The sequence below is a fragment of the Aythya ferina genome, assembly GCF_964211825.1.
Source record: "Aythya ferina genome assembly, chromosome: 4".
In the NCBI taxonomy this organism is placed as follows: domain Eukaryota; kingdom Metazoa; phylum Chordata; class Aves; order Anseriformes; family Anatidae; genus Aythya; species Aythya ferina.
In genome coordinates, this window is record NC_140300.1 from 2598080 (window position 1) to 2624635 (window position 26556).

A 26556-nucleotide genomic window follows, 5' to 3' on the forward strand; every position below is an offset into this window, starting at 1 on the left:
TATAGGAATGGGAGGTCAGTGCTAGAAGCTAGATAGCAGAGGAATGAGGATTTCAAGATCCTGGCAGGGTTTTGAAGGCTGAAAAAGCCGGGGCTAGTGTGGTGTAGTTTCCCCCTTTCCCAGTAGCTACAAGCAGGGAGCAGTGTTAGTTTCATAGCTTCAGCACAACTTTAAGTGATTCTCTTCATCTCTTCTGTGTGCTTAAACCAAACATAGGATACTTGGAAATATGTGTGAGCTATCCAAAGAACTATCACTAGACAAAGGGGAGCTTATTAAGGTGTAGAATTCAGTAGCTGGAGGCAGACACTGCATCTGGTTAACACCTTGAAGTCTGAAGCACAGCTTAAAAAAAAGTATAGTTAGAGAACCTAGTGTTTGTTCCAATTTCTGATGTGCTCACGTGACTTCAGTTTGATTTGTGATACAAGTCCCAAAGCCCAGACAGCCAGGCTGGGTTATTACATTATCATCGTACTGATCTCGTTAGGATGACAGAAACAAATGACATGTTGACAACCGTCCATCTGTATCCTAATATAACTTGGTGGGAAAATGTGGCCTTAGTGTTTATGAGAGATTTTGTGTCATTCGAGACCCGTGATCTCTACCATGTATGGATGTTGAGGATGCTGTTTCTCGAATAGTTTTTACCTGTGGAGAAACCTTGATTTATTTCAGTAGAATTAGAATCTGTTTTCCAGAGATGAAGGCCTTCCCTAAATCTGTGGCTTGTTTCTTTTCTCTTGTATTTGTTCTTACCTCTTCATGTTACAGATCTTCAGTTTTCATTTTACTTTCCCAATGACCACAGAGCCTTTTTCTTTTTCTGGAAGCTCTTTGTATACCATATGTTATGTCCGAATGTCTTTTGACTTGTTAGAAGTCTGCAGTGGCTTTCTGGTGACTCAGGGATTACACTGTAATACTTGCGAGATAATGTTTAATCATGTATTCTGAAGCAGGAGATTTAGGTCACAGGATTAGTTTGTTAGGAAGCTTCTATCAAGAACATATTCATTGGAATGAACACTGCATCCAGACAGATGTCAAGTTTCAATTACTAGATAAAATTGAAACTCTATTGCTTCATAATGCCGCAGAAAACTAGACTATTTTTTATGCAGAACCTGTAGATTTAGGTCAAAAGAAGAATGTCAGCATGTAGCAATGAACTTGCAAAAGCTGCCTTGTCCCTCTCCTCCTTTCCCTGTGAAGGTGTTCAGGTAATGCTCCTGTTTAAATATTTTTCTTAGCTGGGAAGAACACAAACTTTACAGGTGCACTGTGTTGAGAGAGAACGTTTCACATCTGGCTTTGCTTTTGCAGGAATAGATAGCCGATACAACGAAGGTTGCAGGGAACTGGCAAACTATCTGCTTTTTGGCTTGTACAGTCAGAGTAACAATGACTTCGAGAGAACTGGTTTCCCTGAAGAAGTTCTTGATGGTAAGTAGTACACTCAGCGTTTTCATCAATTCTTCTCTCCCTTTGGAGAGAGGCTGGGCCAGGAAAAGTGATAGACAACGGGGAAAAAAGAAAAAGCCAGAAAACTTCTAATCACGTTTATAGACCTGAAAAAGTGTTCTAAAAACGCTACTGAAGAACCCTTGTTCAAATTTCCTTCCCCCAATTCAGAACTTCCTCCAAATGTTCTAAACAAGGAGAAATACACCCAGTATCAGTGTCCTCGTTCAGTCATGGTGTGTTTGTACATTTATCATCAATTATTATCTGATCAAACTGTTGGAGTGCTAAAAGACTAAAGCTATATTTTTCCTTTACTTTAACATATTCCCCCTTATTTTCATGCAACTTTGAATGTCCGTCCTACATGTTGTAAGGCTAGTTTTCAGTAGGAGCAAGCTGATGTAACATCAGGCAAGAGCAGCTGTAGTTTACAGTTCTCGAAGTGCTCTGTGAGTCCTCATCACTGACACTCTTGGCCTGTCAAAGGACAGGCTGACGCAAGTTCTGTGCAAGACTTCTGAATAAACCCACAGTTGTTCTGGACAGCAAAAAGTATTATTGTACTTGGAGCAGTGCAGAGCTGCCAACTGTTCCATTAAAAAAAAAAAAAAAGAAAAGTGGGGGATGATTGTTTATTCAAATAGTTAAATAATTTCTTTTAATGAGGCACGTTATAGGAAAAGTGTTTTCTGGTCAGTTCCTGTGCTCTTCTTGTGTTCGTGTAATTCTATATATGGAGTCTTGATGCTAGAATAATGCTTGTTCTGCTTGTTGCAGATATAATCATATTAATAAAACCTGATAGTGTCCATCTGTACTGTAACCCTGTGAATTATAATCATCTTTTGCCATATGTGGCATTTTGGAGGAACTTGCATTTTCACTGTCTAACTGAAAATGAGGTAAGTGGAAAAATCAGTGCAGATAAGAATTGCCTTTCTGTAGTATCTTTCTGATGAACTCATATTCAAAGTGGACATTTGGTTTTTATGTTCCTTGTGGAATCTTTATTTCATATTCAGTAGGGAGTGATCCCCATCTACGTATGGGTATTAATTGCTTTGCCTAATGTGTGTGAGAAGAATGTTTTTAATAATTGGCAATTGCTGGAGCATTAAAACAAATTGCTTCCCTCCCCCACTAATTTATTACTGTTTTGATATGACTCAGTGATCTTTTAGTGAGGGAAAATGTGGGTTGTAAAAAATACAGAATCTGAATCAAATCAAATACTGAGATTTTGAATCCAAGCACTGAGATTTCCAGCAATTTGTCTTGTTTGCTGTCAAAGCAGTGTTTTAATGCTTTGTATGCCAATAGTTTCAGAACATTAGAAAAGGTTGGCTTAGCAAGCCGTTTAAAACGAATAAACTATTATGTATTTTTATTTTAACTTTCAACTATTCCTTTGAAGTGCTATTAATTTCAGTAAGGAGAAAAGCTGGGTTATGTCACTCACTTTGATCAGAATATGGTTACTGGAACAGAATTTCATCTTGTATTTCAAAAGTCAAGGTATTCTTACAGAAAGCTATCTTCATTGTAGTATAGAGAAGGCGAGAGAAGTAGGAAATGAAAATAATCATTTGCCATTCCAATTCTCTGTGATGAATAACATAAACGAGGATGCTGGTGGACAATTAGTTGCTTGGCTGCCAAGGAGCGTGCCACTTGTGCATGCAGCATTACAAAGCAGCGTGCTGTTGTCTCAGTGTGCTGCTCTGCAGGCAGTTCTGGTGCTTAGGTGCAGAATAAGAACTTTTTTATTCCAATTGAGACTGGAAATTATGTTTAGTTAGTCCCATTAAGGCAAGCTTTTTTCCCAGTTAGGAAACTGTGTAGTTCCTTCTCTAAATTAGAGTGATATTGAAATCTGAGGGAAGTGGGGCAGGAGCCTTGATGTAAATGGGTGAAACTAGTGCAAGAAATGGAGAGGGAAGGGAGAGAACCATTTTGTTCCCTTGAGCTTCCAGTGATGGGGGTTATAGTGTTTTTGTGTGGCTGCTTTGTTTTATGTCACACAGTTATGAAATAATTTAGAAGGGACCTCCAGAGAACATCTTGCCCAGCCTCTAGCTTAAGGCAGGGTGAGCAAGGAGATCTGGTGACTTGAGGGTTTTTATGGCTGGGTGTTGAAAACCTCCAAGGATGATGACTGCAGAACTTCTTCTGGCTACCTGACTCACCACTTGACTGTGGTGAATGGTGAAAAAGCATTTCCTTTTATCCAATCTGAAATTTGTTTCACATTTGTCGTGCCCTTTGTCATGCATCCTGCTGGTGCACACCACTACAAAGATCCTGGCTTTGCCATCTCAGCAACAATTTTGTAGGTGTTGAAAGGCAGTTACGGGGTGCAGCTACAGCATCTGAACAGTGCCAGGACCTCAGCCTTTCCTCCCTTGTACTGCTCCAACCCCATGATCATTTCAATGGCCCTCCAGTGAACTCAGCCCTCTTTGTTAGTGTCTTAGCTGATCGTGAGTCCCAAACTGCATGAAGTATTCTAGATGCGGTCCCCTGAGTGCTGCACAGAGGATGATAATTACTCTATGGATGTGAACGACTGAACTATGGGTTAAAATGTGCCATAGCAAAATCCAAAGCCTCATAAGGCTTTTCTGTTGCTAAAAACCACACGGAAAGGGCAAAGCAGCATGCCTGAAGGTGGTCAAACAGGCATTTTGGAATGAGGAATGGAGCAGTTTTTACCACACCTTTGCTAGCACAGCTGTAATCTAAGCTACTGAATTTTAAGCTGTATCTGCTTATGGGCTTTTATATGATTTGTTACAGTAAGCAGTTACCTGAATCACACAGTACTGGCTTGAAATAATGGTGTAAGTGGAAAGGTAACCATAAAGAAACGAATGGAAGCATTTGAGACTTCTGATGTTGAAAATACAAAGTGCATTTCACCACCTCGCTCAGCTCATTCACACAAAGCAGTGCTTCCAGTCACATTTCTTTTGTGTAAGACTGCCAATTTCCTAGATTACTTGTGAATTAAAATAGAATTAAAAAAAAAAAAAAGTTGTGTCAGCCTTTAGGTGCATCCTGTTTACAGGAGGACTTTCTGTAGTGGCTTTTAAGCAGGCTTTTTTCTTTTTTTTATTAATACAAATAAATGTTGCTGCTTTTCAAAAAGTGAAACAAATGGTTCTCAGTAGCTCTTGATGAGGCTGGCAAAACCTGTTGCCTCTCCTTGCTGTCTTCCTTCCTGTTTACCTTTAACAGGACTGTGGGCTTTTAAGTGAATATCCTAGTTAGTGGAGCAAAAAACCACATTATTGAAGAATGCACATTTTCAAAATGGCCAAGTAAGATAAAACAGTGAAATTTGATGGATATTGTATAAGCTTTCTAGGTGTCATGACTGCACCAGTTATGAAAAGGTCTGTGTGTATATCTACAGTTACGGATAGTGAACAAACCTCTAGCCTGCTGTCCAAACCCAAGTTCTCCTTCTGATGGCATTTTCAGCTTTGAGAAGCTGGCAGCTGTTTAGTGCTTGGTTTTGAACTAAAGCTTTGATCTGGTTTCCTGGGTTTCTAAAAAGAGCACATCATGGAAGAACTTGGTATGCTTCTTATAATCAGGCTCGTCTCAAAAGAACTTGTTCTTAAAAGAAATTTCCTGTGTGCTGCCTGACGCTCACGAGAGCTGTAAGTAAAAAGTTTATAATCATGTACTTTACCTGTATGTTAAGTTTGGAGCAGTGTAAAATGAATAAAAAGAAGTCAACAAATCACTGCTTGCAGCCCAGAAGCCGATCATATCGGGGGCTGCACCAAAAGCAGCGTGGCAGCAGGGTGAGGGAGGGGATTGCCCCTTTCTGTTCTGCTGTCCTTGACCCCACCTGGAGCCCTGAATTCAGCTTTGGGTTCCCCAGCAAAAGAAGGACGTGGAACTGTTAGTAAAAAGTCCAGAGGAGAGCCACAGAGATGATCAAGGGGCTGGAGCACCTCTGCTATGAAGACAGGCTGAAGGATTTGGGGTTGTTCAGCCTGGGGAAGAGAAGGCTCTGGGGGAGACCTCACAGCAGCCTACTAGTACCTAAAGGGGGCTGCAGGAAGGCTGGGGAGGGATGCTAAATGTCTCTTGGAATACCCAAAGGTGCTAAGCCTGTTCCAGAGGTGCTGCTACACTGTGTAAAAATGGTTTTTGTGTGTTGTCTCTTTAGTCTAATTTTCAACCTCCTCTGAGCCATAAGTATGGCATTTGCACTTTGTTCCTGCTCTAGTGCTAGAAATCAGAGGTTGGACTCGATGATCTTGAGGTCTCTTCCAACCTAGAAATTCTGTGATTCTGTGAAATATGGTATGGAGTGAAAAAAAAATGACTTCTGTTTGCTCCTCACGTGAAACAACAAGATGGTGTTGGCTGCTTTTCCTCTGCTTTTCTCCTGTTTTTCTTCCATAGACCCCTCCCTTAGATAGCAATTAGTTGTCATTGCCTGTTTGTGACCTGAGGCATATCTGGTTAGTCTGCTCTGTGGGTTTAACACTGTTAACCTGATAATACTTTATTCCTCAATGGCAAGTTTTCTTTGTGGCGTATCAGGTCGCATTCTCCAAATACTTTACGTTGTTTAAAAGTTATACAGAATCTAGCAGGTGATGTTGAAAGACTAGACTAAAAGCTGGTAATGAAGCATGTGTTTATGCCTTCATATGACCTTATGAAAACCTTGCTTTAAAGGTTTAAAAGGTTTAAAAAAGTCTCTGTTGGCTTGAGTGTATCCATGCTTTGATGTAGTTTCCAAAAGACAGATGCTAAAGAGGTGCTTTGGTCTCTGTAGGTAATATTTCAGTGAATTACATGAAGCTATGTTTGCCATGGATTTAAAGCTACATAGTACATGTTTTCTTTAGTATAAAACTAACAGTCAGATAATTTTAAATGATTCCTTTCAGTATGAAGATGAAGAAGCTGCAGAGGAGTTCAAAATTTCCAGCTTCGTAGACATGGTTCGAGATTGCAGTCGCATTGGTATTCCATACAGCTGCCAAGGTAGGTTAGTTTGTGTTATGCTTACTGCAAGTGTTCTGCAGCATGCAAGCCATTCAGTTCAGGGAGTGAAGTTTTCCTTGCCTTTAGTAAGCAATAAGGATTAATATGTCATTAGTTTCCTTCTAGACTTTTTTTTTTTTACTTAGAGGTTGGGTTTCTTTCTGAAAAACGTAAGCCCTTAGACTTCAGCTGAAGAGTGAATGCTCACAGCGTGAGGAAAAGAAGTAATTTGCATTCAGAGGAGTATGTTCTGCTGCCACAGAAGTTCTCTGTTCAGATGGGAGCTTCAGATAAATGCTCCTTTATGTAAGGAAACAATAAAGATTTCGTTATGCAAGTTTCCTTTTTTAGCACTGAAAAAACTGGACTGTGCAGCTTCCTGTTATGATCTGTAGGCAGACATGCAGTCTGAGCAATGTAACCTTACATTGTTTAGTCAAGTGTACTTCACAGCATCCCGAACAGCAAATATTGCAAAAGCGATGCAATACGTGCTGCTTCACCCTGTAGCATGGGGGTTTTTCATCCATAGTAAAGGAGGTGAGAGAAAAAATGTGTTATAATAAAAAATAGGCTTTTTTCAACTGTTAAGATTCAAACCAAACTACTTCAGTTAGCTTTGCTTTCTCACTAATAGCACTGCGTTTCCCTTCCGTGTGTGTTTTCATAGTTAAAACAGCCGCGTCTGGAAACCCTTTTTCAGTTCTTCATTGCTTCCCTTGAGGAAAAGGTGATGTGCTCTCACTGCCTGGAAAATCCTTAATGTGTCGGGGCAGGGGGAAAAGTGGAGTCCCTCTGTTAGGAAGTCTCTACAGAAGGTGTTTAGCTTAAGGATAATGATTGTGCTTCAATTTAGATGGCTTCCAGCTTTACTGATTAGTACTATTTTACCAGGCTAAATAGTTTTTCCTCTCCACCAACCTAAAATTTTGATTAAAATGGGGACAATGATGCCTCTAACTTAGGGACAGATAATTGAAGATTTTGAAATAAGCAACGCTTCTTGTGTTTTAGCTTGACTTTTAATGGACACAGTTTTTCTGATGTCCTTGGAAAGAAATTTGCATGAAAAAGTAATTTTTTTTTTCCCCGGTGGAAAAAGGGTACAAAATTTGGGGTGTAGAGAAAGTATTTTTCAAAAGTTTTTCTTCAACAAAAAGCACTTTTCAGTTAGAGGTTTGAAGTTTTACAGGCAAATATGATAATCAAGAGCCTTTATTAGACTCTCAGAACCACTCTAACATCTTAGAGGAAATTAGTAAACTGATGATATTTATGAGAGAATGTTTGTGCATTTTTTTGCAGGTCATCTACAGATATTTGATATGTTCATTGTTGAAAAGTGGCCAATTGTACAGGCTTTTGCACTGGAAGGAATCGGGGGTGATGGCTTCTTTACGATGAAATACGAAGTGAGTATTTGCTTTTCATCTTCTTGAGTCTTCCTTTTTGAAGCAGCAGTAAGTTCGTGGAATAATTTAAGCTGGAAAGTACCTTATGAGATCATCTAGTCCTGCCTTGCTACTCCTAGTAGGGTCAGCTTCTAAGTTGGATCAGTTTTCTTGGGATTTTATTAATCTGAAGGACTGAGATACTGTGGTCTTACTGAAAGGCTGCTAGGAGCTACCCAATGCTCTGCCCTGGGTAAGTGATGACTGTTCGGTTCCACCCTGAGCCTCCTGCTGTGATTTACAACTTTTATGTTCTGCAGCATCATCTGCTACTAGCAGACAAAGCTTCTTCAGCGCTGCTAGTTGGGAGTAGTTCTTCAGGAGTAGTGTAATAGAAGCTGGTTAGTAACAAACGCTGGATTTCCTAGGTCATTGGTTCTGACGCAGGAAATGAATCTACTTTTCTCACCAGTATTAGATATTCTTGGGTCATCATAGCCTCTTGAATAGGGCAGTAGACAAGATTTTGGATCACATTTCTAGTTTAAATAATAATTTGCTGTTCCACTTTGAGTAACTTGTCACTTCATTTGCTTATTAAATATATGCTAACAGCATCTTCAGAGGAAAGCTTCGCATTTAAGTACTTGTGCGTAGCTTCTTTTATTTCATTTTTTTGAACCTCTGCCAAAGAAATGCAGATGTTCTTTTTTTTTTTTGTCACTTTTTTTTTTTTTTTTTTACAGTCAGTGCTCTTTGTCTGATGATTGAAGCTGGGGGGGGAATACAAAGAATTAATAATGCCATTGTTAGTCTCATCACGTTATACTGTACGTGCTTGCTCATATGGCTTGTGTTAGTTCCTGGGTGCCTTTTCCACCAATATCTACCTTGATGCTTTTCCTTTGTTCTGCTGCTAGCAGCATAACCACCTTGTGTGAATCTGTCAGAATTGTTAAAGGTCAAGTGCAGATAGCCGAGCATCTTTGTGAAGCTCTGATTGGGAGCAGTTGCCCTTCCTGATGTCAGAAATGAGTCAATAAAAATTTTGACTGTGGGAACTCGCAGGGAGTTGATTGGATCTTTAGTTACCCTCACCCAATTTACTTTACGAATCTGCAGAAGCTTTGGGAAGATGTATATAGTGTGGTGTTGGCTTTGTAAAGGCAGAGCCTTTTCTGTTTGATCGTGAGAGTTGATAATGTCCTTATGGCACTCTCGAAGCCTTAAAAGGAGCAATGCAAATCCTCACTATCTGAAGAGCAAGCACATTAACTCGCCTTTCAGCCACATTCCAGCACGGCTCCCTCCCTCCCTCCCTCCCTCAGAGTTATAAGGGGATTTAAGTGGGAATTGGCATTTTTAACTTTTTACCTGTTCGTGCATGGCTGCCTGTTAAGCAACTGCAGTATGTCATAGACAAGGAGGAAAAAACAAGGTATGGGAGGAAATAGATTTTGGAAATTTAATAATTTTTCCACTATTAAAACGTGTTCTTGATCCATTTCTAGCTCCTCAAACTTAGCTTCCCCCTGGTGTGCATTCAGTGCTGCTAAATCTAAAAATCTGAAATCCAGTGATAACTTGTTAATCCTTTATTTGGTGTTTTAAGGATCCTTGTTTTCTTACATGACAGAACTCCAGCAGCTAAGAAATATTTCCTGTGTTTTGTGGTAGAATAAACGTATAATTTGTTCAAGGTGCTGTAATTCAGAGAATTTACTGTCCCGATAACTGAATGGAAGTTAATGTCTGGGATATCATTATTGCCATATCTTATGATATATATAATTGGAATAGCTGTGTAAAGCAGTGGTTTAAGACAATTACAGTCAGTGTTGCATTTTCAGTTAAGGGAGTGTGGGGGGGAACACAGTAAATGCAGACATTCACATACAGGTGTCCCTCTAGGAATGTATTTTGGAATAGTATTTTTGTACACATCATCTTAAAGCTTGGAAGAAGGTAATGCTAATTGCTAAGTTAAACTAGTTTTGCCTAAATTTCAATTTGGCATAGAGCAAGAATCAACTGTTGCCTAGGACTAGTAACTTTGGAATCTACTTGTCTGTCCCAGGAAACTGATCTTTCCCTTCTGGTTGCACCAGCTGATACTATTCTTCACTGTTAATTGAGTTTCCAAGAATATTTTGTGAAATTGTTTAAAAGATACAAGAAAAAGTCTTTGTGTACTTGAGGAGATGAGCATCCAGAATATTGGCATCATTTCTGGTCAATTCTTTTGTAAGCAGTAGTGGAAAAGCATTACTTATCCCAGAGGACTCTAGGCAGTATTCTGCAAGTCTGTTTCAGTGCATCTTAAACCTGTATGTGTGTTGTTCATCCTGGAATTTTTCACAGAAGTCCATTTAAAATATCTTGCAGCTAATGGATGTCAGCGTTGATTTGTGGAAAACATACAGCAAGATGGATCCAGTTTCCTTGGAGGACTTGGTATTTGAGGTAAGGCAGGTGTAATTTTCTGATCCAGTGACTATCTGTTACTCTGGCTGCAGAGCTAAGTTGTTGTGTGCCTTTATTCTTATTTTTTTTTTTTAATTTTAATAGTGTTTACAATCTACTGAATCCACATGGTGAGTTCAGGGTGTCTAAAATAGCTCATCTTGGATTCCTTAAAGTTCTTAAAATGCCTGAAGTTCCTACAGAAGATTCCCTGAATCTTGTGATATTATTCAGGTCACAGGACTATGAACAAAGTTGTATGTTTCTGTGTGTTAATCCTGCCTTTGTGGGAAGAAAGGGGAAGAAATCCATCCATACAGCCATTCTTCGGGGAAAAAACATTTTCACGGTTGCTTTGTAACTGCTTTGAGTGGGTAACAGTGACACACAGTGGCTACCCTGTAGCTTTGTGAAATACGAACAATACAATGTTAAGTGATTCCTTATTTTAAAGAGTTGATCTGATCTCCATGCTAGAAAAGGGAGGCGTATATAAGTATTAGCATATATAATTAGTCTTTACGTGAATTCTCAAAACTGAATTTCTGCCTTTTCCTACTTACCCGTTGTACTTGTTCAGGTATTCAAAATAAGACATTATTTCTACCAGAACTGGTTACAGACCAACTTTTGCATTTGTGGCTATACCTTCCGTAAGTGTAGACTGAAGTTAATCAGTTAATAAGTATTTTACCCAGCTAGAAACTGAAGAATTAATGAACAACCACATCTCCTGAATACCTGAGCTACATTTACAGAAGATATAGCCAGAAAACTGAAGTTAATGAATAGGCATTTCAAACAACTCTGGTGTCATAGAAATTGGCTATTTTAAAAATGACTTTCTCAGCAAGGAGGAAGTCGGGTGGCCTTAGAGCATTTGCAGTTCATAAATACTTTTTTTTAGTTAGCTGCTTTGATTTTAATTCTACTTGAGATTTAAGAGAAAGTTCTGTACAATATTGACGTGTTCTGAATAAGCTGACAAAAACATTTTAGTTCTTAATTTCTATGAAAAGCGTACTTGAGGCTGAAATAACTCTGCAATAATAATACTCCCAGGATAGACACCTTGATTTTAAACTTCTAATAAAGCCTTGACTTTTATTTTAGAAGGCTTGTAAGAGTTTATCAACATCCACTGCGTAAACTGTGTGTGTTGTTACGTTAATGAAGTGAAGTCAAGTCCTATAAAATATTTGTACCTCTGCTAAAATCATATTTCTGGTTTTGCTTGTTATACTCCTGGAATGTTAGACTTCCTAAAATCGGGATGTCTCTTACCTTTCATGTTAGTGTATGACAATTAATTGAGTTATCCTGAGCATTTTTAAAATTGTATAGTTCTCTAAGGTTCCTGTTTACCAGCATGATGCACTCTTCTCTTTACTGGTTCTCTTTAAAAAAAAATATTAATCTGAATGAATTTTTTACCTAGGAGTCATCTTCATTTCTATTCTTTAGCTTCAGTGAGGAGCTACTGATACTTCCTTTTCTGTATACCACTTTTTTCTTCCAGATGCAGATAAATAAATTTTCTTGTATTGTTGCCATTTGCTGATCATGAGTTTCCCAAACTCCCTACCCTTTTCCTAACCTTCTGTATGTAAGCTCAACTTATGTCAGATACAAATCTATTTCGGAACATCTAGAGATTTAAAAACATAAATTAAATCTGTTCATGTATGTTTTGAAAGTCATATGGCAGACATGATGTCTGAGTTATGGGTGCTCAAAATAGTGTACTTCCTTAGATCAAGGAAGATCTCTCCTGTCTTTTCATCTCTTCCCCACCAGCAATCCCTAAAGTCCACACTCAAAGAAGTCCCTCCAACAAAAGGGAGTCCTTTATCTTTTAGAGAAGATGTAGGTTTTGTTTTTAAGGTTTCATCAGTCAGGCTGTGTTCTATACTGCATTGTGAAAAATAATTTGTTTTTCTAATGTAATTTGGGATTATTCAGTAATATCTGTGTCTTCCTTCTTTGGTGTAACTCTTGCCTTAATAATTAATGTTGTATATTTTTTTTTCTTCTAGGATTTAATGACTTTTGAGCATCAGTGGACCAACTTTTTTGCTAATTTTGATACTGAAATTCCATTCATTCTGGAACTGTCAGAATCTCAGGCAGGGGAGGTATGCCTGCTTCAGTAACTCTTTGAAATGCCAGTGTCATCCATGCAGAAGTACTAACACATGTTGAGCATTGTTGATTTTTATTCCTCTCTACCCATGTCACCTGACCTGTTTCAGGAGTCAAAACCTACATTTTGTTGATAAGTTGCCCGCCCCCCAGGGTGTGATGGCATAGGACTGCATAATGTAATTCACAATTAAGTGTTTATTTGCTGATTACTGAGCTTAGCTTTAGGTTTGCACTACAGATCCCTATTTGTAGGTGGATCAAACTTCATTTCAGTGGTAGCTCCTGCATGCGTGCACTCACAAGTTGAGGTCACACATGTCAGATCTCAAACATAACTGCTGACGTTCAGGATGGATAAAAATACTACAGTGTGTTTGCTTCTAGTGCTTTTTGGAAGTGTCTCTTTAAGCATATATGAGACTTAATGGTATTTGGGTTTGTTTATGGAGATAAGTAGTTTTTGTGGGTTGAGGACTTTTCTCTGAGAAGTGTAATTCAAGTTTGTTCTTAATGATAGTGAGGGTAAATCACACCTACCATTTATTTGCTTATTAATCATGATTTTTTTTTCCCTACAGCCTTTCAGAAGTTATTTCAGTCATGGAATGATCTCAAGCCATATAACAGACAACAGGTATTACTCATTATTTCCTGTGAAACGGTGTTTTTTTTAGTATGTGGATGAGTTATTTCTATAACTGCCATAAGAACACTTACAATGCTTCCTTTGGGGACCACCCTATTATATTACATCTTATCTTTGCACATTTAAAAACAAACAAACAAACATGTAGAAGCAGTTCTGTGAGGGATGCTCCAAATTTTTGTGGGTTTTAATTCTGTAGGTATTACATACACAATTTCAATGTTTGAAACCATCCACATAGCGTTTTCTTATGTGATCAATTTCTTCATGGACAGATATCAAAATTTTGCACAGGATAGTTTTGTTTGAAAAATTGGATCTTCTGTTTATGATAATCAAATCAACTAAAATATGAAGGTTGAAGGAGTCAGTATGCTTTTCTGAGTCACGAAGAACAAGAGCAGTGTTTTTTATTGGAAGCAAGGCAGTTAAAACCCAAATCTTAGCCTACACAAGTTGTGGAATCCAGGTCAGCTTTATTTCATTTCAGCCCAGAATCTGAACTGAGAGAGGACGGCTGTTTATCATATGTTGCAAAACCAAGTGTTCTGCTATTTCGAGCTAAATAAAGGTTGCTTAGCTCCTCGGTGTCTCTGCAGATTCTTCTTTATTTGGAATTAAAGGACACTGAACTCCAACTCCACTGTTTATTGTCTCCAGCATCCTATGTTGTTTTGCATTTAAATAATGGAAAGAAAAGTCTTGACCTTAACAGTGGAGTCTTGGGCCTGAAGCCAGAGCTAAAACCAAAATAGGTTTGTTCCAATCTACTTATTTCAAGGTTTGCCATGATGGTAAACTTTAAACGACTCAGTTTTTGAAGGCAATTTTCTTTTTTGAGGGGAAAAAAATTCTAATGGCCAAGTTTTAAATGCAGTCTGCTACTTAATGTTTAAGAAACAGCCTTGAGGTACAATATTGTATATGAAAGAAAATTATAGTCTTGTTAATTCAAGTCCTTTTTTCTTTGGAACTTGGTCTTTTCAATAGGAAGCTTTCTGTGGCTTTGATCTGTGCAGCTGTAGCAATTTTTTGTCCTGCTCTCCTAGTAAGAAATTGAATAGTTGGTCTATCATACTTGAAAGCCTTTTTCATTTGTTGTTATTCAAGTTTTCTTGCAGTGTTTTGGTGGTGATAGCTTCTTTTTTTCCGTAGTCCCAGCCGGCAGCCTTTTGTTCTGTTTGGTAGCCACTCAACTAGAGAAAACTTGAACTCTGGTAACTTCAATTTTCCATCAGAAGGACATCTTGTTCGAAACACTGGCCTTGGTGGAAGCACTGCTAAACATATGGTGAGGTTTTAAAGTAATTACCCAGCGCTTCTAGGCAGCGTATATTTCTGTTTTCTTTGTATATTTTTGTGCCTTTTAAGCACATGTTTCCCATTAGTTAAATACCCAATTCCTAATGTATAAAAACGTAAGTTACCTTAACAATCAATCAGTTTAAGGAGCAAATTTTTTTTCTCTTTCCAAGTGAAAGTATACTGGCTATTTAATCATACGCTGCTGAAAGCTGCCCTTTAAAGACTGCTTGTTTTTTTTTTTTTAACACTTGAGGTGCTGCAAATGTTTGGGTGGGGGAGAGGAAATGCCACTTGGAACACTTACCCTAGCTGTAAAGAAAAAAGCTTTGTAATGGTAGCACACGATCTGACACACAGGTTTTGGTTGAATCAGAGCTGTTAAGCTGCTTCTTTAAAAGAAACAGTAGGACACTTCTCTCTCTTTTTTTAATAATGGTTTTGTAGGTAGACACAGGATCCATACGTGCATCCAAATTTCAGTGTCTGCTCCAGCAACCGAACAGTTGCTTGAAAATTTTGACCTTTGCAAATCTTTCTGGTGTTCTTTGTTCTGGTGAACTTTGAAAATCTCTGTGGTGTTCAACGAATGTTACGCTCAAGTTGTAAGATTAACTTGTTTCCGTTTTCAAGTAAAAGCTTAGTTTTAAAACATATCATGAGGTCGATGGCTTGTTGCACTGCTGCGCAGGGGACGTAACTGGGGAAGCGACCCCAGGGAACTCAGATCCTCTGCCTGGCTGGGCTGGGTGCATCAAGAAGGTAACTCGCAGCGGAGGAGGAGAGGTAGCGTGCAGCTTGCGTTGTGTAGTGCTCCCTGCTGGCTGATCTCCACGGGCCCTGGGAGTGTCTGTCAGTTGTGCGAGTCCCAAGTCTGTGCTGTGGAGGAGATGGATGTGGCTGAGTACATACAGGTCATCGTGGAGTGAACGTATGATTGAGGGACTGACTTTATGATCTTGTCGTGACATTTCATGCATAAGCTGCCTGATGGATGGATGGATACAGGTACTCCTGACACATCACATGAGTCAGATGCCTGAGAAAGAATTGTATTGGCATTCCAGTGAAATCTCATTCACCGTTTGCTGTCCTAACCTTATTTCTGTGAAGACATCTCCGATTTTTATTTTTTCTTCCCATGTTAACATTCCAGTTGAGTTCGTGTGCTATCTTTGAGAATGCAAGTGCAGTTTTTTTTTCTGATGCAGTACCTGCTCCATCTGTTGTCTTCAATTCTGACGTTGTTCTTAAAAAGGTGGTTGGTTTATTTACAGGTACAGGTGATACTGTTTTAATAGGGTATCATGAAAACAGTAAATAAGGCCATGTGCGAGCATAGTTATTGGAACGTGACCCACTTCCCTTTTCATGAGAAGAGCATTTGGCATAGGAAGTTGAAAAGGCATTCTTAACACTTATGGAAGTCAGAGCTCATCTCCTTTCCAAAGCCTTTGAACCGTTCAGGTCAAGTCAAAAATGAAATATACCTTTGAAAACGTAAGTTGTTCTTTAAATCAGCCAACTCTCTTATACACCTTGTGTAGTATCAGTTGTTAGAATACTTAAGGGGAACTTAGTTTATTGTTAAATATTGCACTGATTTTTATTTTTACTAAGATCTTTCTGTATCTCATTACTACTGACCACCAGGTAGTGCAGTGTGTATCTCCAAAGGGACCTCTGGCTTGTTCCAGGACCTATTTTTTTGGAACCACTCACGTTCCTTTCCTGGGTAAGTATACTAAGCATGACAAGCAGCAATTTAAGGGAATTCTTCTCTTTAATCACTGCAAGTCTTAAATAATCAAAAGATGTTTTTGATTCCTTTATGAGCATTAGGCTGCAGTGTTTTTGGTGGTAGATTCTTGCATAATTCTGCAGTGGGTGCATGACACCTTAGCAGAACATTTTTCTGCTGCACATCCTACGCTACTGTGCAATGCTGTACACTACCGTGTTGTGATTCTTGTTGTTTTGGGTGGCTTTTGTGATTGTGTCTTTGTTTTACATTTGTTTTTTGGGGGTGTCGGTAAACAAGCCAAAGATTTTTAAAAGGATAGAGAAAAGTCTTTGACTCATCCTCAGCCATCTTGCTTGGGTTGAATACAAGGTGTTTGAACAGTTATCTTCCCTGATAAAAACAAATCAAATGAAAGTTTGAAAAACAAGTTTCTTAAATGACCATTCTAAGTGGTTTGGGGTCTGTGGATAAAGTCAGTCTCCTTAGGGTTACCATACATTTTCAAACTCTATCCAACTCAGATAAAAGAGAAAGTGGTCAGAGGCATGCAAGAGAGAAGGAATTGTAGCATGTATTTACTGTAGCTATGCTTTTTCCTGGGTATCCAGTAATAGCAGCTTTGGGATCTTTGTTCTGACTCAGTGAAGCTGTGCTTATGAGATGCAGATATTATTTTGGCAATTATGTACAGTCTGTAGTGTTAGGAGTTGATCTGTGCTTTGCTCTTTAATTTATAAACAAGGTGAAGTTACATAAAATATTGGGTAAATATTGTCTAAGATAAGCAGCAGAACTGTTAAGCCAAATAAGTTCTGTGTGAAACGCTTCCAGAAGTGCTTAAAGGAAACTTTTTTTTTTTTTTCTTTACAGGAAATGACAGCGAGATGCACAAGAAACCTGAACAAGTGTAAGTTGCCGACTTAGAGTCATAGAGTGGTTTGGGTTGGAAGGGACCTCAGAGCCCCCCCCAAACTCCCTGCAGGGCCCCCTGCCCCCAGCCCCATCCAGCCTGGCCTTGAGCACTGCCAGGGATGGGCAGCCACAGTTCACAGAAATATTTCATAAGCAATACTCAGTCCAAATTCAGCTATATTTAGGAAGTAGAGTTGCAATCTACAATACAAATACCTGTGTGACTTCAGGTATCCCTGGGGTAAACTTTTTGAACAAATACCATTTGCTGTCTTGCATTGTTAACATTAACATTTTAAAATGGGTAGAGAAGTAAGAGAACTATAACACCTTACTTAAATCGCAGCTCATCGTGAGATCATTTCTTGTAAATATATATGGAAATCTGAAAAAAGGAACTGTTACAGAGTTAGGAAGAATTACACTAATGATGAGCACGTACTGAAAACCTAAATGAAATGCATATATTAGTACATGCAATTATATGGATTAAACCTCATCAAATAAATAAGGTTAATTTTTAAACTACTTGCTGCTCTCAGGGATGAAGTTAAAACAAAGCCTCTGTAGAGCTTGTTTGAATTGGCTGATGTCTGTCCAGGCAATCATCGGGGTGTTTTGAGATTCCTCCATATTGGGCCATGCTTGGGAGCTTCAGATGCTTTTTTCCGTCATTCGGGAATGCTTTGCATAGGCTTAAATGCTGGATTTTTGTCTGTCTTTCCCCCTGCATCCATCCCTCAAAATTTAGCTGTTGCAGAAGAGTTGGGGAAGAAGGAACGTTGGTCTATTTATCTTTCGGTTCCAGTTTAGTTGCAGGACAAAATGTCTTAGTTGGGCACAGGTTTTTTGTTTTCAATAGCTCTGGAGCTGTGAATGTGTCAGGAGCTGTAAATCACTTCTGGCTTCTCATTATCTTTGTTTAGTTCAGTAGTAGTCTTTCACTTCCCATTTATGAAGAGAATGGGACTAAGCTATGATGTAGATGTGATCTAAAGGCTGTGACTGCTTTGTTCTGGCTTTTTTTTGATTGACATTCTCCAGTAAAAGACAGTCTCAAAGCTGGTTCTAGCCTGGTTTTCTTTTTTCAGAACGTGGGGCTACCATTCCATTTCTGTGTGAATATTTAGGGGGTAATCCTTAACACAGCTCCAGTGAAAGTCAACAATAAAATGTGTATTTTCCTTGACTGATGAGAACAGGGCTACATTTCTGGCAAGAGATTTTATCAAGATACTCTGTAGTTTGAGCAATAGCAAATTAATCTTTTTTAAACTGATTTAAGCATAAAGCTACATCTACACTCATTTGAACAAGAACCCCTTCTGTACGAGGGAGTTAGTTCTGTGTTAACTGCTCCTTTTAAACCGTGGAGGAAACCAAACTCTATCTGTCTAGTAAATGTTGTGTTTGTGTTTCTCTTCAGTATGCTGTTGTCGCAAATATATACTGCTGTTGTAGAGGCTGTGCTTGCTGGCATTGAGTGCTATGCTAAAACTTCCACTGAATCCAAGGTAAATGAAGCACTGATTCTGTACATTCTCACTGTTGATTTGCTGCCGTATAAACTTATATTTAATATATTTAAACACCCTTTACCTCACATGCCCACCCCCCAAAAAAAAACACCTTTCACAAAGCATTTCAGACAATTGCTTAACATTAACGAGGTTAACACTGTGGTTTCCAAGCAGTATCTCTGAATTCTGTCAAAAAAAAATAAATTCAGGGTATATCTAATCTTACCTTTTTACAGTAGTTCATCTTTTATGAATTTCCCTTACCTTACAGTAAGGAACACTAGAGAAGTAAAAGACAAATTTTAGCCGGGTGCATCAGTGTAATATTGTTTGGTGTATGGTCTCTGTGTATTTTATGGGTGCTCCTACGGTTGCTGGGATTTTGAAATATGGGAAAAGGTGTTTCATTCTTGATTTCCTTTTTTCAGGCAAAGGAGGGAGCAGAGCAGATGTTTATGTCTATGTTAGATACCCTACATTTAACACAGCTTAAAACAGCGTTAAGGTAACTACTTCCAAATAAATATTGATTTATTGCATCTTTTGGGGGAAAAAATGCACAAAATGTTAACTTCAAAGTTAACTTGTGGGAGTGTCAGTATTCCAAGACTTCATAATGTGTTCAAAAAGCTCTTACAATCACAATAATTTAATTTTTCCTGTTTATGTAATCACTTCAACAGTTACTTTGTTTAAAATGTGTTATTGCTGCTCTTTAAAAATGTGCAATAGAAGTATACAACGTGTTTTTCACCAGTACATTTTCTTTTCTGCAGCTCTAAAATTGCTTTTCAAATTCAGGCTGTGAACAATCATGGAAGGTTTGTATCGCTTCCTGTTATTAATTAGTGTTCTGTTACGTTAATGAATATATTGTCTCGGAGACTGAAAAAACATTTGATTATTTTGTACAAGATGCTCTAAATATTTTTATATTTGAGTCGGTTTAATGGATTCCTATTTGTAATTATGTGGAATCTTGAAAACATTCTTAAAAAAAAAAGGAAAACAACTGGGTAAACCATTTTTATTAACTCTGTTAATGAGTAGAAGCAGCACAAGCCCATTAAGAGTTTCCATTTAAAACAGTGCTTTTAACTTGGTTGACATCACGAGCTTGTGCTTTTTTAATCCCCATGTTGTCTAATTGACTGAAACGGCCTACACAAATCAGAGCTTGCTTTAAAATGAAATAGATTTTTGACTGTTAAAAAGTCACTCAAAATGATCTAATCTTTAAATATTTAATTATCATTATTATTCCAGAATTACTCCATTAGATAATGAGGATAGCCTGAGTCTGATTAAAACGGTAAGTAAGCTGTTCAATATTCTGATTATATATTTTGTTAGAAAGTAGAGCTTGAGTGGCTGTTTTTATGGGGCATGCTGAGCATTTTATCTATGTGACTAGAAATGTAATGGCAGTGATTATTTCAGAGATAAGATTGAGATAAGGTTGAGTTTTAATGTGAAGTAAGTGGAATTTGGAGCAAAACCTTAAAATATTGTTAAGGTTTCAGGCTTTTCGATTCAATGTAAAAGCATTGTGTTTTAGGAAGTTTAAAACACGCTGTTTGGTGCTTCACTTGAAATATTTCAAATTCTGCATTCTCTCCCTTTCTTGTCCAACTGTCTGATCATTGTAGGCGTCTATGATGGTGTTTGACATTCCAGACTTGCTCACAGGAAGAGGATGCTTGGGATCTGTTGTCTTTTCAGAGTCCTTCCTAACATCACAGATATATGTAAAAGAAAAAGGTAACTATTTTGATTTCTAGTACCAATGTATCATTCTCTGAACTTTTTTGTGGTTGAATAGCAAATGGGTTTCTGATAGTTGTTATTATTGCCGTTAATATTTTTAAGCCTTTTTGTTAAATATCTACATGTTTTAGCCTGTAGTGATCTACATGTTTTTGCCTGTAGTAAAGAATATCTTAAGTGTCAAGACAGTTTGTCTAAGCTAACTGAAAGGACTTCAGGTTTTATGGCTGCCTTGTCCCTAAGATTGGGCTGAGGTGTCAAGAATTCCAGTATACTAGCAACCTACCCAAATTTTCTTTGGTCTTGGCGAATATTTTATATTGTAGCTCTCTTATATCACTTTGTAATACTTGTTTCATGTATTTGGAAGAGATGAATTAAAACTAAAATGATACAACTTCTAGAAAGCTTATTTTTAGAACAGGCTTTTATTTAAAATACAGAATATTGAGTAATATCTTTAAACAAGTGAATAGTTTTTCAGATTGTTTACATGTGGCAAGGAAGTGTAGTTGTTAGGGTTGTCTGGACAATATTTATGAATTCTTGTATGCAGACAGACTGCAAGATTTTTAACCATGGGAGTTGGAACACTTTTGGTGAGGAAGAGAGCAAAGGAAGAAGCCAATCACACATTCAGCCACTAGTATTATTTATATTAAAACTTTGTAGTCCCTTCTCAAAACTAGAAGTTTTGGGCTACCATTTGGGGCAAGTTGCAGGCAAGAATTGGAAGAAAGTTAGCTTAGGCTGTAGTGTGAGCCAGAAAGAAGCAAGAAATAGCCAAGAAGCTATGATAAGGAGATGCAAGAGGCATACTGAGAACAAAATAAAAGCAGGGCTTCTTTGTTGTTTAGCAGTTCTGGGTACATTACAGCACAGGGAGACTAGAAGCTAGTCTGCTGGGAGAGCTTCACTTAAAAAATAATGAGTCCTTAAAATAATGAGCAATCTTTTCATATTTCCTAGAGAAATTTCCAGTTATTAAAGTAACATTAAATGGTCTGAAGTACATGGATGGTATTATACTTCTTTGCTTTCCATTTACTTCCCTGCAGATGGCAGTATTAATTCAGAAACCAGCCACATAATATTGACTGCAGCTATCCCAAGATACGCATCTTGGCTGGTTAGTACACAAAAATTTGTTCGATTTTATTCTATGAATGCAGTTTCACAACTGGAAACGTGTCATAAATGTATGGATTTATGAAGAAGAAGTACAGAATCCAGTCATTAAAACAGAATTCTGTAATACTGTAATTTTTTAAAAATTTGGACAAGGAGTGTATAAATAATAAGAAGAAACAGGCTGATGGTTCCATTCATGACAAGTTTTAAATCATTTTCTTTTCACCATCATTTCAATTTTTAACTGTCTGAAGTCACGTTTGGTTTTTATTGTTTTTATTTCTAGGAAGTATACACTATAACATTTGAAAATTCTGTTTATTGTGGGGTCACTTCAGTGTCTACCCCAACAGAGGTCTGTTTCCAGACCTCTAAGGTAGTAAACTGAGTTATAATTTCAATGAATGTTCAGAAGAAGGTCAACATTATGCCAGTTGGCAGTCCATGCTTCTGAAGTACTTTAATAATGGTATTTTTTTGAAAGTTACACTCCTTTGTGTCTAATACAATACAGTTTTAGTCTACAAAAACAATTTAATGGGGAGTATCTCCTTGAATATATTTCAAAGAATTATTTCTGTCCCATGGTAGCACAGTATTGAAAAGCACAAAGCTGTCTTTGAAGCAGTCTGGTCAGGATTTTTAACTGTCTGTGGTCCATAAGGTTCTTGAACCTTCTTTAAAGATTTCTTGTTGAATTAACTTGCTTTATCTACTAACAGTACAAAGGGAAACTTTTTTTTGGCTACAGGTTGAAGATAGCGATGTGAAACTGTCTGAAAAGGCACAGCTAATATTAAAGGTAAAATTAAACTTTTTAGTTAAATTATAAAGGTTATTTTTTTCAAGAACCAATATCCTCAAGATCTTAGCTGCTAGTAAAACTGGCTTTTAGCATTTTTTTCCTCTTCTGTGAAAGTCTTATCTGTTCTATCTTGTCTTTTTTAAACTTGGACCTAAAAAAAAGAAATGCATTGTATGTAAAAGTTTGGTGTTTTCTTTCAGTCCAAGAATGGCAAAACCCAAGAGCAAAAAGTTCTAATAGGGCTTAGATTCCATGGAAGTCTCACTAAGCATTACCCATGGAGCACATGAGCTTAAAAAAAAAAACCAACAAACCTCAATGCCACTTTACATGCAACTTTCTTTTAACTTAATTAGCATGCTAAATGTCTACAGGAAAACACTTCAAGCAGTATGAAAAAGAAAAGAATTTGGGATCTGGGAACGTCTTAAACCACATGAGTTTCACATTTGTGGCTTAGCTTGCGGTTCCCAGGAATCTTCATTACAAATAGTTTCATTTTCCTGTAGTACACTTTGAGTTCAGTCGATTGACAATCTAAAAACAAAAAGCTGTGCCTTGTGGCTGTGACAATAACTTGTAATTTAATAGCTGCTGGCAAAACCAGCTGGGGGGCGGAGGGGGTGCTTCTAAAAATTGGTCTCCTGACATAAGTGTCTTTCACTAGTTCTTCTGTATCCGTGCAGTTTAAATTATTTTAAACAGCATCTGTCAGAACTTTTTCATTTCTTTATTCTTGTAGTAAAACCTCTTCTGATGAAAATGTTCTTGTCTAGACTACAGTCTTTGATGTGGTCTGTGATACTTTTGTTTTTTATCCTGTTTAGGAAGACAAATCTTTTCTGGGCACTTTACTTACTGGAGGTGATGGAGCATATATTTACTCCAGCAATCCACAGGCCATGCCTGCAGAAGGTGAGATGTGTTTTCAATTGTTTATTCAGTTAGTCCAGTTTCTGCACAGTTTCTGGGATTCACGAATCTGTACCATTATTCCAAGCTGCTTTCTTTCTACTTGCCTCTGTAAATCTCTTGTTAAACTCCACGTTTTCCTTCTTTGTCCCCAACCTCTGCTTGGAACTCGTAGGTGTAGAGGAAGAATTTATATCAGAGCTATAGGCTTGATTTTGACACACATGCAGCTCCTGTTGCATGATTGAGAATTAATGTTTGTGAGCCTGGGAGAGTTCTCCCATAGTTAAAGTACAGAAGAATGCACAAACTGGGTTTTTCTCCCCTTAATGGGTAAAGTGGGCTTTGGCTTTTTCTATACCTGTGAGAACATCAGGTTAGAAAGACTGGGTGTTAAAGTAGTGACATTATGCTGTGGGCTCCCAGCATAGGAACTGAAGGCCAATACGTAAGTACCTTTTGAGCAGCATGATACACTGCCTCTGTATTGTGATTTGTTTCTAAATTTACTTAAAGCCTTGTGCTCTTTGCTTCTACCAAAGCCTCTTCCCGGAGCTGACATGCTGTTCCAGCTTTTTTTTTCTGTTGTCACTTTCACTCAGGAACTTTATTAGCACAGAAGCTCCCTGTATAACAGAAAGATGGTCATTCTCAGTATTTTTCAGATTTGGTGAAGTTACTGTTTTCTGACACAAAATGACAAGCAATGGATAGACCACTCCTCTTGTCTTGGTGCATTTTAATTGAAGACCTTTAGTTATGTTACTGAGATGTTCGTGCTCCTTAATACAACTTAGGAGGACTGTTGGCAGGATTTTCCTTCACACTGCAGCATTGCATTAATGTGACTTGCTTTGCCTTGTGAAAACTCAAAGGTGAATGAATATTTTGCTAAATCAAAACATTTCTTAAGGCATATTGCTTCTCTATTCTTTTGTCCAGGGTAGGTACTCTTGTCACAGTATTGATGTACAGCAGCAGTGGTTGTTCAAATACTTATAAGCTGTTAATTTTTATGGGAAAATACTTAGCTTTTTTCTTTTGTAGTTACACAAAGAGAGTACTGAAGACAAATAATGATGTGCAAAGCAATAAAACAGCAAGTTTCACATACTGGAATTTTTTTTCACTCTAATTTAGAAGATTTTAAAGGAAAAGTTAATGCAGAACAACATGTTTAGCTATTTTGTTGTTTTGCAACACAGTTCTGTGGGTGCAGGCTCACTCGGTAAATAATCAGGGAGAAGAAGAGTGGTTTCTTCAGCGTTGTGAAAAGTGGCTGTCTCTGCTTTAGTGGAGCAGTGTTTTTCCCCCTTTTTTGGTAGATTTGCTAAGTTAAATGTTTCTAACTCTCGGGATGGAGAGTTATAAGTAGGTGGTATAAGGGCCATTATGTAACACTTCAACGAGTGAGATATTTTCTCAGGTGTCAAGTGAAAACCAACTTGATCTCGTTCCCTTTCATATGTGCTGCAAGATGCTTTGCTGTGCTCCAATTTGGGCTCTACTGGGGCTTCAGCCATCTAGTCTGGCAAGGCAAGGTGAAAAAGATGCTGTCACACAGGCACTCCTCCTCTCTGTCATTTGTCTTGCTGTAATGAGCTCTGCATCCACGACTAAAGTTCATGGCAAAGAAGTCGAGCTGTTAAACCTTTTCCTCAGTATGCTAACGTGTCTAATGTTCTCTGGAATTGTATGGGGTGAACTTCACTGAGTCAATCACTCGTACCAATTAATTGGTCTCTGTTGTGATTAATGACTTGTGAAAAATACACAAACGGTATATCAAGTTGTTCTTGATGTAATTCAGTGACTTTAATGTTGAAGGGGGCAATCTTGGTTTGGACTAATTACTATTCTTTTTGGATTCCTTTTCTGTTACAGAAGAATTAACATCTCCAGTTTTCCTGCTTTTTTCCCCCATTTCTCAGGATTTGTCAGTGGGATGCTCTGTGAAATTTGACAAACGTATTCCTAATGTTATATTTGGCCATATTTCTTCCTCAGCCAACAGAATACCACCTGTGTTGTGTGCTTTGAATTTTGTGAGCCCTGTGTCAGCAATGAAGTTCTTGTCTATGTAGACTGTTAAACTTCCACACCTGTTTTATTGTGTGAAGCTTTCTAGTGACTTGGAGGATTTGTTGACTCCTAGGTTGTCTCCATTTTACTTTGAATTTGGACCTCAAATTTGTGATTGCTTTGCTTACAACAGTAGTGCCTGTGTGTTATAATAGTTGATTTTGCAGCACAGGTTCAGTGTTTGCTGGAAGCTTCACCCTACACCTATGGCATTTGTAGCTAACAGCCTTTTTTCAGCTAACTGTTGAAATCATTTACCTAGATACCGTGAATCTTATCAAGCTTCTTTTCAGTATTAGGACTTAAAAGTTTGAGGATCTTAATGAGTTGCCATTTCAAGAGAAAAATGTCTTAGTTCTTTACTTTCATTCTTTATTTATTCAAAGCATTATTTGATTGAGCTGGGTGTACAGTCATGTTTAGCTGGATCTTGTAGCTGTTCTGCTGCTGACCCTTGCTTTTTCTTAAAGCTCAGCTCTGAGTAAAGCTGCTTTTTTTTCCCTTTCCCTTTTCCTGTCTCACACACTTGCCTGGATGGGATGTGATCCTGCTTTTAATGCTTGGTCTAGCACTGGTAGCAGAGCCCCTACTTCAGTCTTCTGTTTATGGCTTTCTTAGGACTGTCAGAAATTAGCTTTTGCTAATGTCAGTCTGTAGAGCTTTGGAATACTCTTTCTGTTATACCAGTGAGCCTTGCTGCTTCTCATTTTTCCAGCTGCTTCCCCTGATCATCACATTTGCTAAGAGCCAAAGTGTCGAGGAAAAAAAGGAGATAAAATGAACTTTGTCTCTCTCAGCTGTAAGTCAGGAGCTTCCAGGGAAATTGCTAACCCAGAAACAGTTGCTTTTGAGAAATCCCAGTGCAGGGTGCCCAGCCCCACACCGGGGCGGCTGCTGAAGAAAAGAGCAAGTTGTCAGAAGTGGGATTCGAACCCACGCCTCCAGGGGAGACTGCGACCTGAACGCAGCGCCTTAGACCGCTCGGCCATCCTGACGGTGCTGCTGTGCTGGGGAAGCAGTGAGCAAGGATTTATGGCAGCATGTAGGGGATCTGTGTAAAGGGGGTGGTTCTGTGCCTGTGCAAGGACAGGAACCTCTGCTGATAAAGGGCTTGCTTGTTTTCAACTCCCTTTTGATGAGGGAGTGAAGGCAAACTGTTATCTGAGATTTCGTTTTTTACTGTCTGCGTGGTTTGTATTAATATGTTGGCTCTTTGCTGGAAGTCTCACCACCTTTTCCCCTTCCCCCCAACC

At 38.3% G+C, this 26556-nt stretch overlaps 1 protein-coding gene across 1 annotated transcript in view; it reads left to right on the plus strand.

Moving 5' to 3' along the window:
• DNAAF9 (dynein axonemal assembly factor 9) overlaps positions 1 to 26556 on the plus strand; it is a 72168-nt gene that overhangs the window by 14164 nt on the left and 31448 nt on the right. Inside the window, exons 3-20 of the mRNA XM_084519018.1 lie at positions 1330 to 1449; positions 2248 to 2372; positions 6387 to 6483; positions 7789 to 7895; positions 10260 to 10337; positions 12374 to 12472; positions 13061 to 13116; positions 14284 to 14419; positions 16084 to 16165; positions 17045 to 17081; positions 18513 to 18600; positions 19035 to 19111; positions 19383 to 19427; positions 19873 to 19918; positions 20256 to 20367; positions 21432 to 21502; positions 22256 to 22306; positions 23137 to 23224. Of these exons, the coding sequence (XP_084375144.1) occupies positions 1330 to 1449; positions 2248 to 2372; positions 6387 to 6483; positions 7789 to 7895; positions 10260 to 10337; positions 12374 to 12472; positions 13061 to 13116; positions 14284 to 14419; positions 16084 to 16165; positions 17045 to 17081; positions 18513 to 18600; positions 19035 to 19111; positions 19383 to 19427; positions 19873 to 19918; positions 20256 to 20367; positions 21432 to 21502; positions 22256 to 22306; positions 23137 to 23224 (1515 nt within the window). The remainder of the gene's footprint in view (positions 1 to 1329; positions 1450 to 2247; positions 2373 to 6386; positions 6484 to 7788; positions 7896 to 10259; positions 10338 to 12373; positions 12473 to 13060; positions 13117 to 14283; positions 14420 to 16083; positions 16166 to 17044; positions 17082 to 18512; positions 18601 to 19034; positions 19112 to 19382; positions 19428 to 19872; positions 19919 to 20255; positions 20368 to 21431; positions 21503 to 22255; positions 22307 to 23136; positions 23225 to 26556) is intronic.